Source organism: Cyrtonyx montezumae, unplaced genomic scaffold (genome assembly GCF_038088225.1).
Source record: "Cyrtonyx montezumae isolate F1298 unplaced genomic scaffold, pur_monq_1.0 scaffold_0, whole genome shotgun sequence".
Lineage (NCBI taxonomy): Eukaryota > Metazoa > Chordata > Aves > Galliformes > Odontophoridae > Cyrtonyx > Cyrtonyx montezumae.
This window is the reverse complement of record NW_027071824.1, coordinates 7255339-7268187: the sequence shown is the minus strand read 5'-3', so window position 1 is coordinate 7268187 and position 12849 is coordinate 7255339. Positions and strand designations below refer to the sequence as shown.

The 12849-nt window shown below is 34.5% G+C and overlaps 1 protein-coding gene across 1 annotated transcript in view; it reads right to left on the bottom strand.

The window, feature by feature from the left end:
• Positions 1-12849, bottom strand: part of USH2A (usherin) — a 354043-nt gene that overhangs the window by 143345 nt on the left and 197849 nt on the right. Inside the window, exon 37 of the mRNA XM_065744176.1 lies at positions 3274-3453. Coding sequence (XP_065600248.1) covers positions 3274-3453 — 180 coding nt within the window. The remainder of the gene's footprint in view (positions 1-3273; positions 3454-12849) is intronic.

Below are 12849 nucleotides of genomic sequence, written 5' to 3'. Positions count from 1 at the left end.
TCTACAGATGAGGAAGCATCATAGTTTATTGATGGTAATACTCAATACAGGTTACCTCACAGAGACAATTCTCTGCAACAGAAGATGAAATGATTGCCCACAACAAGTTTCATGCCTCCTATCATTTGGGAATGCAATCCTTTCCTGTGCTTTCTTTTCCTATTGGTGTTGGCTTAGCCTCTACTTTCCTGCCCCTCATCTGGTTAGCAGCCTGACTCTCTTCGCTCTCTCTTCACTCCTATTTCTCAACAAAACAACCTCTTCTTCATTTCTGCATGCAAGGCTTCTCATTCCCTTCCACACTACTTTTTCATTTTTAATTTTTTCCTGCGGTCAGTGGCTGGGAACAAATGGAGTTAACAAGGTCTTACCAGTAGTGATTGCAACTTTCATTTCTGTTAGCTTACTATCACTTACTATAAAGTAATTCCAAATTCTCTGGGTCCTCTCTGTGCCATTGCATCAGAAACAACAATGATTAATGAGAAAAATGTATAACCAAGTGTTCTGTATAAAACATTTTCTCCAAGATTTTTGCAGTTCTACATCCTCTGTATCATTTCTATTCATTTACCTAATTACGTTATACTAAAATGATTTGTTCTCAGATCTTTTAATGCCTGGCATCCTCAAATTAACGTGGAGCATTGGCTAGTACATTATCTTTTACAACTTCTACCAAAGCAGTTTAGGACAAGATAAATAGAGCAAATTTATTCTTTTTGGAAAAAGTGTAAAACTCAAAAAAATATATTTCTACCTATGTGGGATGAAATTTGTCACTAATCATTTTAAACTATGCCCTTTTATCCTTCTTCCATCTCTTTTAGCTTTCTATGCAGTTCTTTGATGTAACAAAGACAGTTTCAGAGATTTCAGTTCATCCGGAAAAAAACTCTCTAAGTCTTGAGGCAAAAAGCAGTGTATTTAAAATTTATATACTCCATAATGCCTTTGTTCTGAACTTGAACATCCTGAAAAACTTCTCTGCTTTCTTTTGCCTATTAACACCGAAGATCATTTGTTCTCATGATTTCAGCTTCTTATTATGCAACAGTGACTTTAACTGGTGGATCCAGCATTTAAGTACATGCACAGTCATGGCTGACCCTTTCTGATCAATTGCCAATCCATACAGGTTTGACTGATAAAAGAGCCAATTAGATTTAAGCAAATTAAGGGACATCACCAATGTCAACCACTTATTAAACTGAATGCTGAATTCCATGCATACAAAACACTAATGCACCAAGACCCATTAAGAGTTGAAATCCTAACCCCATTAGTAACTCCAGACCACGACAGGGTAAGGGTCAAAAGAAAGTTTCATATTTATAGATTAACATTTGGATTTGGTTTTTATTTTTTTAATCTTTCCAAGAACTCTTGAACTTGCACTGCAATTTTAGTCAAGAGCTTAGATGAAATGTATTCTTTCTTTCTAAGATGTGTTTAAACATTGACTTTAAGCACAGGAAATCACCCTGATGAGAAATTAAGACATATTCAATCAGGCAAAGACATTATGTGTCCATTATGTTACGTGTGTAATATATTACATTAAAAAATGAAACAAAATAAATGTATATTGAAAAAAAAAAAAAGAAAATTAAAAAAAAATGCAGTAACTTCAGTATAAATAATCTTGTCCTTTTCATCATAATATACAATGCTTTTAAACTGTATGGCATTCAAAGTTTTTATAATAAATGTTGTAAAATAAGCATACAATGTCCTAGAAATACGTATGTGCACCTGCACATATGTATACGAATAATGAGGATGTAGAGTATGTGAGATTCCTTCTCTCATATGTCTTGCCTCATTTACTATTCATTTCACTACAGATCACAGTCCACTGGACAATAGTATGGAAGATTTCTTTAATAACTCTCACCGCTAATTTAATTCTACTTAAACACACATATCCTAGTGAATGCCACATGCTTTTCAGCATGATTCTATGTGTAAATCAGGATAATATGTTTTCAGATCATTAACAAAAAGGAAGCATGAACTAAAACCTATTTAATCAATGAGGTATTGCTTTTAAACTACCACAAGGTCATAAAAAAGATAATTTCAAAGCTATAAGTTTTCTAATTGTAATCAACAACAATCTAATGATGAAAGAAAGTATGTCGTAATGGCTGTCATAAACTTGCGCACATCCTTGTCCATCTTTAAAGATCCTCTACCTTTTCATTTGGTAAAATTTTCACTATCAAATTCTGCTTTTTATTCATGCAGAACTGAACAGAAACATTAGGATTAAGCACAGTTTTAACTAATCAGTATAATTCATACCTGTTTTTATGATAGATGTGTATTTGTTAACAATACGCATAATTTAATAAACAGATTTGAAAAATACAGAATGTGCTGGCACTTAATCTTTTCCATCCTGTTCAGAAACGTCATGCAAACTCTACATTTTTCTTATTCATTTTTTCAGGACTTCCTCTTTGCCCCCAAATCAATCTCTCTTTTGAAAGGAAACTGTTTCAAGAGTAGTCATATTTTTTTGAAATTTTATTATTTTTGTGGAGGTTTTTTGTTTGTTTGTTTTTTGTTATTATTGTCTTTGCTTGCTTCCTTTTACTTCCAAATGGTACATTATTTCTGCTCAGCACATCTACACATCTCTAAAGACCAAGCTTAACCGAGCTCTCATTTTATGATTCAAAATCACTTCACTGCTTCTACTGGTATTTCTTCAATCAATGCTAGTTCATTAGGATGTCCATGAAAAGAGAACACAGAAGGAACAAATATACATCTGCTGCAAATTGAAGCTTTCATTTAAAAAACTAATGTACATACAGAGTATAGAGAGAGTATTTGCTTAATTCTGATATATATGTAGAAGATAACATTCAAAGTTGTTTAGACTGTAATTCATTGTGAACCAGCACACTGCAATTGTCTTTCTTAAGGTTACACCAGATTGCAAAATGCAGAAGACTCCCTCTACATTCTCAGCTTAGGTTATCCCCCATGATGGAATCCAACACTATTCACAAAAAAAAGTCATACGATGCTCTTCTTAACTAATATGTGAACTATGCAATTACCTGTTTTCATTTTTCATCTTTTTCAATTGAGTAATGCAATAAATTTGAAGCTGAAAAGAACAATTTTGTCACTAAGAACTAATGCAAACATATTCTTCTGAGCTTTCAGTCCTCAGTTGTAATAATAAATAATGTTTCGTTTAACAGAGTTATTGTCGTAAATGTTACATACACAGAACCAATACTTTTTCATACTTACCTCCCGGAGGCATGATGATTGTTATAGCATCACTTATCAAGCTGCTCTGGCTGTTGGAAGCATTCACTTGTACTGTGTAGTTAGAAAATGGAATCAGTCCTTCAATGGGTACCCATACATTGGATTCGTTGCTGCTGTATAACATTCGAGTGCCATTGACAACAGAATAATTAGCATTAGCTGTTCAGAAAGAAAAAAAATGTGAAGGAAGAACAAAATGTTAGGTCTTGCATCTGATATGCTTTGCTGTTCTTTAAGGAGCAAAACTTCTACTGAAATAAAAATTTGATTTTGATGTCAAGAACACCAAAAATGACTTACCTGAAGAATAAATACCGTTAGCAAAACGAGGAAAAAATTGGGAACATAGTATTCATACAAGTTGAAAAACAAAAGAAACAACCATGCAATTGTGAAGCTGACTGCTACATATACATGCTATATGATGCAAACAGAAGCCAGTTTTCAGAAATGACTTGTGTTCTTGAGCAGCTGTGTGAGAAATGTAGATGCAAACTGGTCAGGATCAGTAAAATGTTAATTCCAGTTCTTGTGTCTATGAAAGACTTATTCAACTTCTTGAATTCACTAAAAATGCACTTAACATTAGGAGTTCATCAGCTAATATAAGCTAACTCCATTGTATACATAAGAATAACTACTACTTTTCTGCAATAAGTCTATATTTTCCAGCAATCCACTCAAAGATAAAACAGGGACATAAGTATTCAAGACTGTCTGTTGACACCACTATCTGTCCTCTACAACACTTTCAATACCTCAGACTTAAGCTATACAAATATTCAACCCCATAAAAAATAACATAATTTCCCAGAATAACCTATAAGAAAAACTGGAAAATAAAAAATACATATTTTTCAAATAATAACTCTTTTTGGCTAAATAAAGATTTCACTCACATACGAGACATCAAAACTGGGCTCATTTAAAGATTACCCAATATTTTGCACAATAAAAGTGCTATATAAAAGATTAACATAATTACTACTATCAATCATTATATGGAGAGCTCTTATATCAAAGTCAATGGTAATTTTGCATTACAAACATCAGCAGAATCTCAGAAGTTTTTGAAACCACAGGTACAGAGTAAGATTAAGCAGAATATATATATTAAAAATATCTAAAATTAAAGCATTATCATGGGCAGAAGATTAAATATTCAAGTCTGAGTCCCCTACAAAATCTAAATAAGATAAAACTTAAAAGAAACATGCAATTTTTGTTTAATTTTTAAATTTACCTTATATATTCGAAGTTTCAAATATATTCAAATATTCAATGTTAAAACTGAAATTAAACCCGAAGCAGTTATTCAAATTTTCCATATTTCTGTAACATTCCCTTAAACGTCTATGTGCAGTACATTTTTGTCATTCTCACATTTCACTTTACCATATATGAGTGACCTTTACTTTCCTCCAGTCTTGACGAGCAGTCTGTGATTCACTTAGCGTAGAAGTCCAAGCCACTCTATTACTGTGATCTTCCCAGAATTTTACAGTGCTTCACTTATTCTGTTGCTAAAGTGTGGCAAGCTAATTCTAACTTTTTGGGGGAGGGAAATGATTCTACTGTTTACTTCCTCATTGCTCACTTTCTTCCTGGATTGCCTTAGCATCACTGCTCAGAATACAGTAGTGTGAATCTAGAATCGTTTCATGAAATCTGATGGATTTATTTTGGAGTTCAACAAATTTTGCATTAGCCTTAGTCTGTTTATTTTACAAATAACAAGGGAGACAAAGCTCCTTATCATGCAAGAAGAGCAATCAACTTTTGAACATGCCATATACAGAGATATCAATTTGGCAAAGGTGATTTTGTCTGAGATTATTTATGCATTGTCTATTCAGCCAAAACTAGAAAAAAATGCAGCTGCTTTACCTGATGTCATTTCTTAAAATGTCTACCAAACACTCTTCAGGCATCTTGGTGAAACTGTCCCTGAATGTGTTCTCAGAATAGGAACAATCCAATAAAGCACTTTTCTCCCATCTTTTATCACATTTTTCCTGTGCATCACCATGCAATCTGTGACACACAATGACTGACATCCACCCAACAACATGACTGCTATATGCACCTATTATTTTACTAACAACAATACAAATGACCAACTGACACGTGCATCCTTAAGGTTCCAGTGATGTGAAATGCAGACTCTTCAGGCTGTGAAAAGAGGTGTATTTTTAAAATGTTTTACAATGTATAGAAAAGTTAAATATCCAGTTGTGCAGAAAAAGGCTCATAGGGCAAATTCAAACCTCAAGTGTAAATGTAGGTTTCCTAACTGCAATTCATGTGCCATTTCATAAGAAAATTCAACCTTTTCTATCTGCAGCGCATTTGAACATGTTAATATATTTATTCTCACCAACTTGAGCCCAAAATTAAAACATGTACTTCTGATATTCATATTCCACCATTATCTTCCAATGCTGAACTATACATCCTTTTAAAAAACACAGTTTAAAGTAACAGAAAAAAAAGAATTATAAGGATAACACTATTCCGAGCTGCCTGGATAACAACATTAATATACAGTAATTATACAATTAGTTGTAACATTAAATTCTAGTTATAGCAGAGTGATTACTTGGCAATTATAAGAAGTATATAATTACTCAATAATTAGGAGAAGTATGTAATTACATAACCATTTTATTCAGCTCAAAAATGAACTTGCAGAGTTACAATGAGCTAGACAACATGGCAATTCACAATTTTTTATACTTCTGATAGAAAACTGAGGAGTGCTTCAAGTTTCCCAAACTGAATTTTACACAGAGAAAAGGCATTTTATATCCATTGCCAGCCAAGCACCTTAATGCTACTGGCAAGTGAAATATTAGAACATTTTTAAAATGCAGGTCTTGCTGAGGATGACTTGCAATATGCAGCTTTGCCACTTCTCACTGCTTAAACTTTACTTTCAGTGGGCTGGAAAATGCAGACACATGGGTTCAGCCTGACAGAAAATGATACAGCGATAACCCTGTCATATCACTCTGTGCCACTCCTGCCTAGACTGCTCCAGTGTGGACCTATTTGAGAGTATAAGTAGATGAGACCTCTTTTTTTCCATTTTTCATGTATATACTTCTCTCCACCCTGCTCACTGATCCCCACTTCAGCCTACCAACGAAACTGCTGCAGACCTAAAGAGCAACAGTCTCTCACCCTAAGTGACATTGTTTTACTTTGTACAAATGGATTCCTCCCAGAATATCTTTTTGTTCCTGCACATTTTTGCCTCATGTCTCCTGCCTTGAGCACCCCAACAAGAAAGAGCTCCCAAAGACACAGTTAACAAGGGACAGCCTAACCAAGGTGGCAGAAGATAAACTCCTGGCTCATCACGTCCTTCAAAAATTCAGCAGCTAAACACCTTTACCAAAAAAAAGTATTCACATCAAAGGAAGTTCAGAGCCACTATTCCCTATAGCCTCTCAGGAAAGACTGAACCATTTACAGACACAAAAGGCTTCCTCATGCTCCTTTGTCTGCCTCATACTTCAGCATCACTTCATATTTTCTGAATCACTGTTCTAGTAACAGACTCCTTGATCACAGGACTGACTCTTCATATTTTCCCCATATTTCTGAAGGATTTATTCAGCTTAAGTCTGGTATTTGAGAAAAAATAACGTGTTTTCACCAGTTGGTTCCTAGTTAATGACAGATGAAAGTATCCTAATGTTTAAGAAAATATTATCCAATTGAAGAAATTGAGATTAACAAATATCCACTTACTTGAAAACTATGTATACTTGAAACAAAATTGAGTAATAAGATATTCTTATGTTATAATGATACAAAACTATGTATTCCATAAAAAAAAAATGCTTAAAAGTGCTAAGGTTCACACAGCACCCTCAATGGTGACTATCTGCATTTGAAGGTTCATTCTTGTTTTGTGTGGACAGTTGAAAGTGGGCTCCCGTGCAGATGTGCATTTCTGTTTCTGCGTGCTACAGTAAATAAGTGAATAAAGCTCCTGTGGGTTGTTGGTGCGTAAATTACTGCTGTCCAGGGTCCATCATCCTTTGGGGTTCACTAGATTGAAATAACATAAATGGGTATCCTTTTCCATTCTTGTTATAATCATTGTCACAAGAATTTTAATGCCTCATATATTCCGTAATTTTTTTCTGTGTGCCGTACTGCTCTGACCTTTTCAATATTCTGTAATTTGACTGGCTGGCCATTTCAAGTTCTTTCCTTTTTACAGCCTTATTAACTTGTGGGGAAGAGGTGAAACGGACAGCCAATCAGAATACATAATATTGCAAAGGTCATAGTAGTACAGTATAGTATCAGCAGACACAGAATACTGTATATTAGTCATTAGCGTTCTGATATCTTATTCATGTGACAAAGGTTGTAAGAAGTGCAGAAAATGGTACGACATGAAACCATTCTCATGACAAAGGCTGTGATGAAAAATGAGATAATATAAACTAAATACATTCATCCCACATTTTAAAACTAGTTTTTTTCCCCGAAATTGCCACTTCTAAGGGTATTCTTCTCATCTGGATCAATTAGTGTTTTTTATGGAAAAGGCCAAAAACTTGAGCTGCTGCTTCCTATTGTATTGAACTGCAAAAACTAGTGTTTCATATGCATAGGCAATCTTTTCCAAACAACTGAATACTCTGACCATCGCAATTGTAAGTCTTAACTGATTTAAGCTTAAACACAACCAGTCTACATCAAAAGCACACTGACAAAACTAGAGTGCTGACATCAGAAAACAAAGAGTTTGACCATTTTTTTCACTGAATGCCCATGCATTTTCCTTTCCTTGATCATCAAGAGCTAGCTGTCATCCTACAGAAAATACAGGGACAAAAATCAGCTTCCCTAGCATTTGTTCGTTTGGGACTTGAACAACCGAACCTTTGCAAAACAAGAAATTTCTACCTCTTCCTACATGTGATGCAGTATCCTTAGAAATTCAATGACAGCTTATCTTGCCCCCAGATTCATCAGCAAAATTACAGTACCATTAATTTGTGAAACGTAGAGATTTCAACCCGAAAGGTAAAAATACTGTAGAATGATCACAGACATCTATTACTTTTGTTCTTTATTTTCTTTCTATTTCAAAATAATATGAGGCCACAGTCACAAAAGGGCATTACATATTGTGTGACAGTACACGGCAAAAGAGTTTTTGGAGATAACGTACAAGTTCAAGGTTTCATATCACGTTCTAAAATATTACCACCAATCTCTACTGTTTCCACTATGTTCACACAGGTTCTGGTGACCCTTTTTAGGGTTGTATTAAAGAATATATTGCTTCATGATATTTAGACTTTCTGCACTATAGAAGAGTACTTAACAAATAACAGTAGAAAAACATCCAGGTCAAGGAAAGGTTCATGTGCTGACCTAGAGAATTTTCAAAGCTTGCTTGGTTAACTAGCACAAAAACTTACAAATATGTACTGCCCTGCTTTAGGTACGTGTGAGTAAGCAGAGTATAAGCATCTTATCTTAGGTCACAGAAGAAAATATCATTATAGGAAAACAAAACTAAAAGATCACACTTTTTTATCCCCTTCCCCATCATTCCACTCATCTCCCCTTCACTGAGCACTGGATTCTGCCTTTACCTTTCCTGTCTTTCTGGCACCATTTTTTTTTTTTTCTGAGGAAAATTCTGTGAATGTGCATGCTTGCTCTTTTGTAACCTCATTCTTTTGTCCACTAGTATTCAGAGTACAAAATGTGATTTTCCATCAGTTCCACCATAGCATTAACAACTAAAAGTATTCCCTCTATATTTTTGGTGACTTTTTTTTTACCTAAGAACTGTAATAATTAACTGCTTTTCAATTGTTATCTTAACCAAATGAAGAATTTTCTCTACTTAGACTCCATATTCCTCTTTTCAACAAAAAACATCCCTATCCATTGCTGGGGAGTTGGACTAGACAACCTTTAAAGGTCCCTTCCAAATCAAAAGATTTTATGATTCTATGAAAATATTGGTGACGTGTGGTCAGTTTTTGTTTGTTTTGCTGTGTTCTTGTTTTTATTTTTCTTTTCAGTTGAGTCCACTGTTTATTTTGTATCATTCTAGTGAAGGCACAATATCTCTGGGAGCTCCTGAATGAACAGTGCGCATCTCTTTAATGTCCCAAAACAGTTTAGCACTGGAAACAGTAGCACTGCAAGCAGTATAACATCACATTGTGTATAAAAGACAGGAAGACGTCAAATAACAAAAATGCTTTCTGTACTTGTGATGTTAAATTGAAGGTAGAGTAGATAACTACGGATTCAATCCATTTTGTTTGAGAGATTTTATTGGGAAATGATGTGATTTTATAATTTTGAAAGAGATTTTACATACTGAAAGAAGTTCAGAAACAACTAGCTTTAAAATCTTCAAGTTCGGTTTTTTTTATGGTTAGAGCCTGCTTTCTCTTGCTGCAGTTGTACATAAATGGAGATCATCACAGTATCTGGTTTCTGAATCTATGCCCATAATTCATGGATGCCAATAAGAATTTGCCATTCTCCAGGGATACTATCAGAAGGAGACTAGCTAAACACACAGAGCAGAACTGGGACTTTCAAATCCATAATCAAATATCTAGATTGATTGTGTCACTTGCACTTGTATTGATTTCAATTGGAGCAGCTGACCCAAGGGAATAATAAAAATGTGGAATAAAACTGATTTATGAGAACAAAATAAATCCTTTTGTGAGTGGTAATGAATTGGTACTATTTAACCCTTTCAATTACAAAGGGAAAACACTATTTATTTCTTCAGAATGCTGAGTTAGCCAAAAGAAGTCATATAAAAAATGCCAATACTGTCAAATGTCATTACATTTACTTGTAATACTTTGGAAGGAATGAAGCTCTGAAGTTGATCTAGGATTTTTATTTGACATAAAGACATTATTTTGGCTTTTCAAGTCATCTTGCATGAGGCATCCTAAATGGCGCACTTGTAGATTAAAAGAACCTCAGAATATATAGATGAGCTTTGTTGCACTTATTGGTCGTTCTACTTCTTTAGCACTCCCTATCCTGTTAAGGGCAATAGCATGTAGAATTATAAACATCCGTACTAACTGCACATAATCACCCCTATAAAAGGAAGACTCATCACAGTATCTAGATCTTTCTAACCTAAGAAAATTATATAGATAGCATCCAATTTGATCCCCCTTTACACATATAAACATCCCTTTTATACAAATAAAAACTTGTCAAACCTAAATTTTCATCATGCTTTCTTTAGCTGAGAAAACAGATGGCTTTTACTTTGCTCTCTGAAGATATTTGCTTTCAAATCACCACGTATCCAATTGCAATTTCATCATCTGTGAAAGGTCTAGTCAGTTTGCATTTCTTTTATTTGGATCACATACATAGTTTGTTGACATAATTTTTTGTCCAAAGACATAAATTACTTTTTGTAATTAGAATATACAACAGATACCTAACCACAGCTAAAGTGGCTTCCTCAGTCTTAATGGCAGTTAAAAACTCTAAAAGACATTCATTAACTAATAAATCATTTTAATAGGAGAACTAATCAGCAGATTCCCTTTTACTCAATACTGTTCACCAGTGCCAGTTCCAGAAGATAACTAATATTCCCTAAGCTATTGTGAGGGAGCAGGGGTAGTCTCAAAGACTATCCTACTATCCTGTTGTTGGATTTCAGCCTCTAATAAGTGAGAACATTTACCTCACAGAAACAAGGCTCAACTTTATGTACTTCTGTTATAACACAAAAGCCAACAATTAACACAATATAGAAACAGACCTGTGTTTATGTGGGGAAATCACAAAAAAACTATTCATAGAGTGATTTAGAAGAACAATTAAAAAGCACTATTCACTAGATCCTTCACCAAACAAGCAATCAAGTGCAGAGATCAGAGAGTTTGCTTTCCTACCCTTTCTTCAAGACACTAGTACCAAGAAACAGAAAACACGTGCCATGCTTCGAAGTCTGTAAGGACTCCCTCATGAGCTTTCTACAACAGGAGTGGTGAGAGTGTCTTTCCAATGTAACCACTGGATAGCCATGAGGATCCCAACACTGCTCATGGTGATGATGATTTTTGCCATGGTTCCACCACTATACAATTTTCTTTTGGACCTGCTCAAACTAGTTATTGCTTGCTCCCTTTAATGATGCTACGTGCTGCAAGGAGTATGTTAACAATGGTGCTTCACTGATAAGTCACTAACCTTCTGTGTACATGTATTAATAGATAGTTATCAAGTACTTAAGTCATTATTACTTTGTCACGTGCTGTTTTGGGGAACTGGGGCGATGGGATGATACAGAAGTGTAGCTGCTCCCATGAAAATCATCTGAAGCAGCACAATCAGGTTGGCAGGTGCAAGGCCATGAGAACAATCGTCCCACAATAACACCATAAGCAGTTGTAATAGAAAATATGGAATATCTGGAAAACCCTGCCTCAGCAACATTAGGGCCCTTGGCTTTAGAAACACTAAGGCACTGAGTTAACTGAGGCATCATGCAATATCTCAGAAGGAAAATAAATAAATAAATAAACAGATTAAACCTCATATATTACAAAGGCAACTGGGGAATTACTAGTGTCATCATAATTTCTCAGAGTCACATTTATTTTGAAACTTTACCCTTTTTTAAATTCAAGGATCTCTCCCTGGCTCCACCTGAAGAAAGTATTATTATTGTTATTAGTAGTGTCACATTTAGCATGACTATGTCATAAAAAAATTAAGGAACACAGCCAGGGAAATCAGGTTGTAGAATACACATATCAATCAGATTGTAGAATAGATCAGAATGTAGAATATATATAGAGAGTTAACACATTCTTAAATTACTGTAGTAAAGTTGAAGTGACTTTTCCTGTCCTTAGATAATGAAATAGCCCTGACATAGGAACTAAAGATGTTTATAATGTCTGGTGTAAATGAATGAATGCTGGAGGAGCACAGTCCTGATATTTATCTACCTTGGAAAAAGCTATTGATATTTCTTTCATACCCTCTTCTGGAATGTTTCAGCTACAGGAGAGAAAAGGCTTAACTTCTCATTAATAGACCAAAAAAAAAGCAATTCTTTGAAGCAATAGTTTGTCTTGAAAATGATTCATGTACTTTGATTACATATAAGGAGGAAATGCACTGCCATTTTTGAGAAAGATATTTTCTTGCAAAGATTAAAATGCATCCTAACTTTAATCTTTTGTCAGGTATTGCATATTCAGCTGTAGCAACTGCAAATGTAAATCTATACTTAGATACTTCTATGTATATGATAATTATGCAAACAGATACAATTCTTACATTTAAATGAAATTCACTAAGACTAGGAAATTTAAAGAGTTTCAGCATTCCTCTCCCAGCTCTATTTGCATCAACAGGTGCCATATATTTTCCAGAACACACTGCACTTAAGCTCTAGACTGATTCTTAACATTCCAGATTTACATACTGATTGTAGAGTGCACTGAAAGCACTTGTGGTCAATCAAGATTGTAAGAGGAATGTTTGAATAGAAGCCAAGTT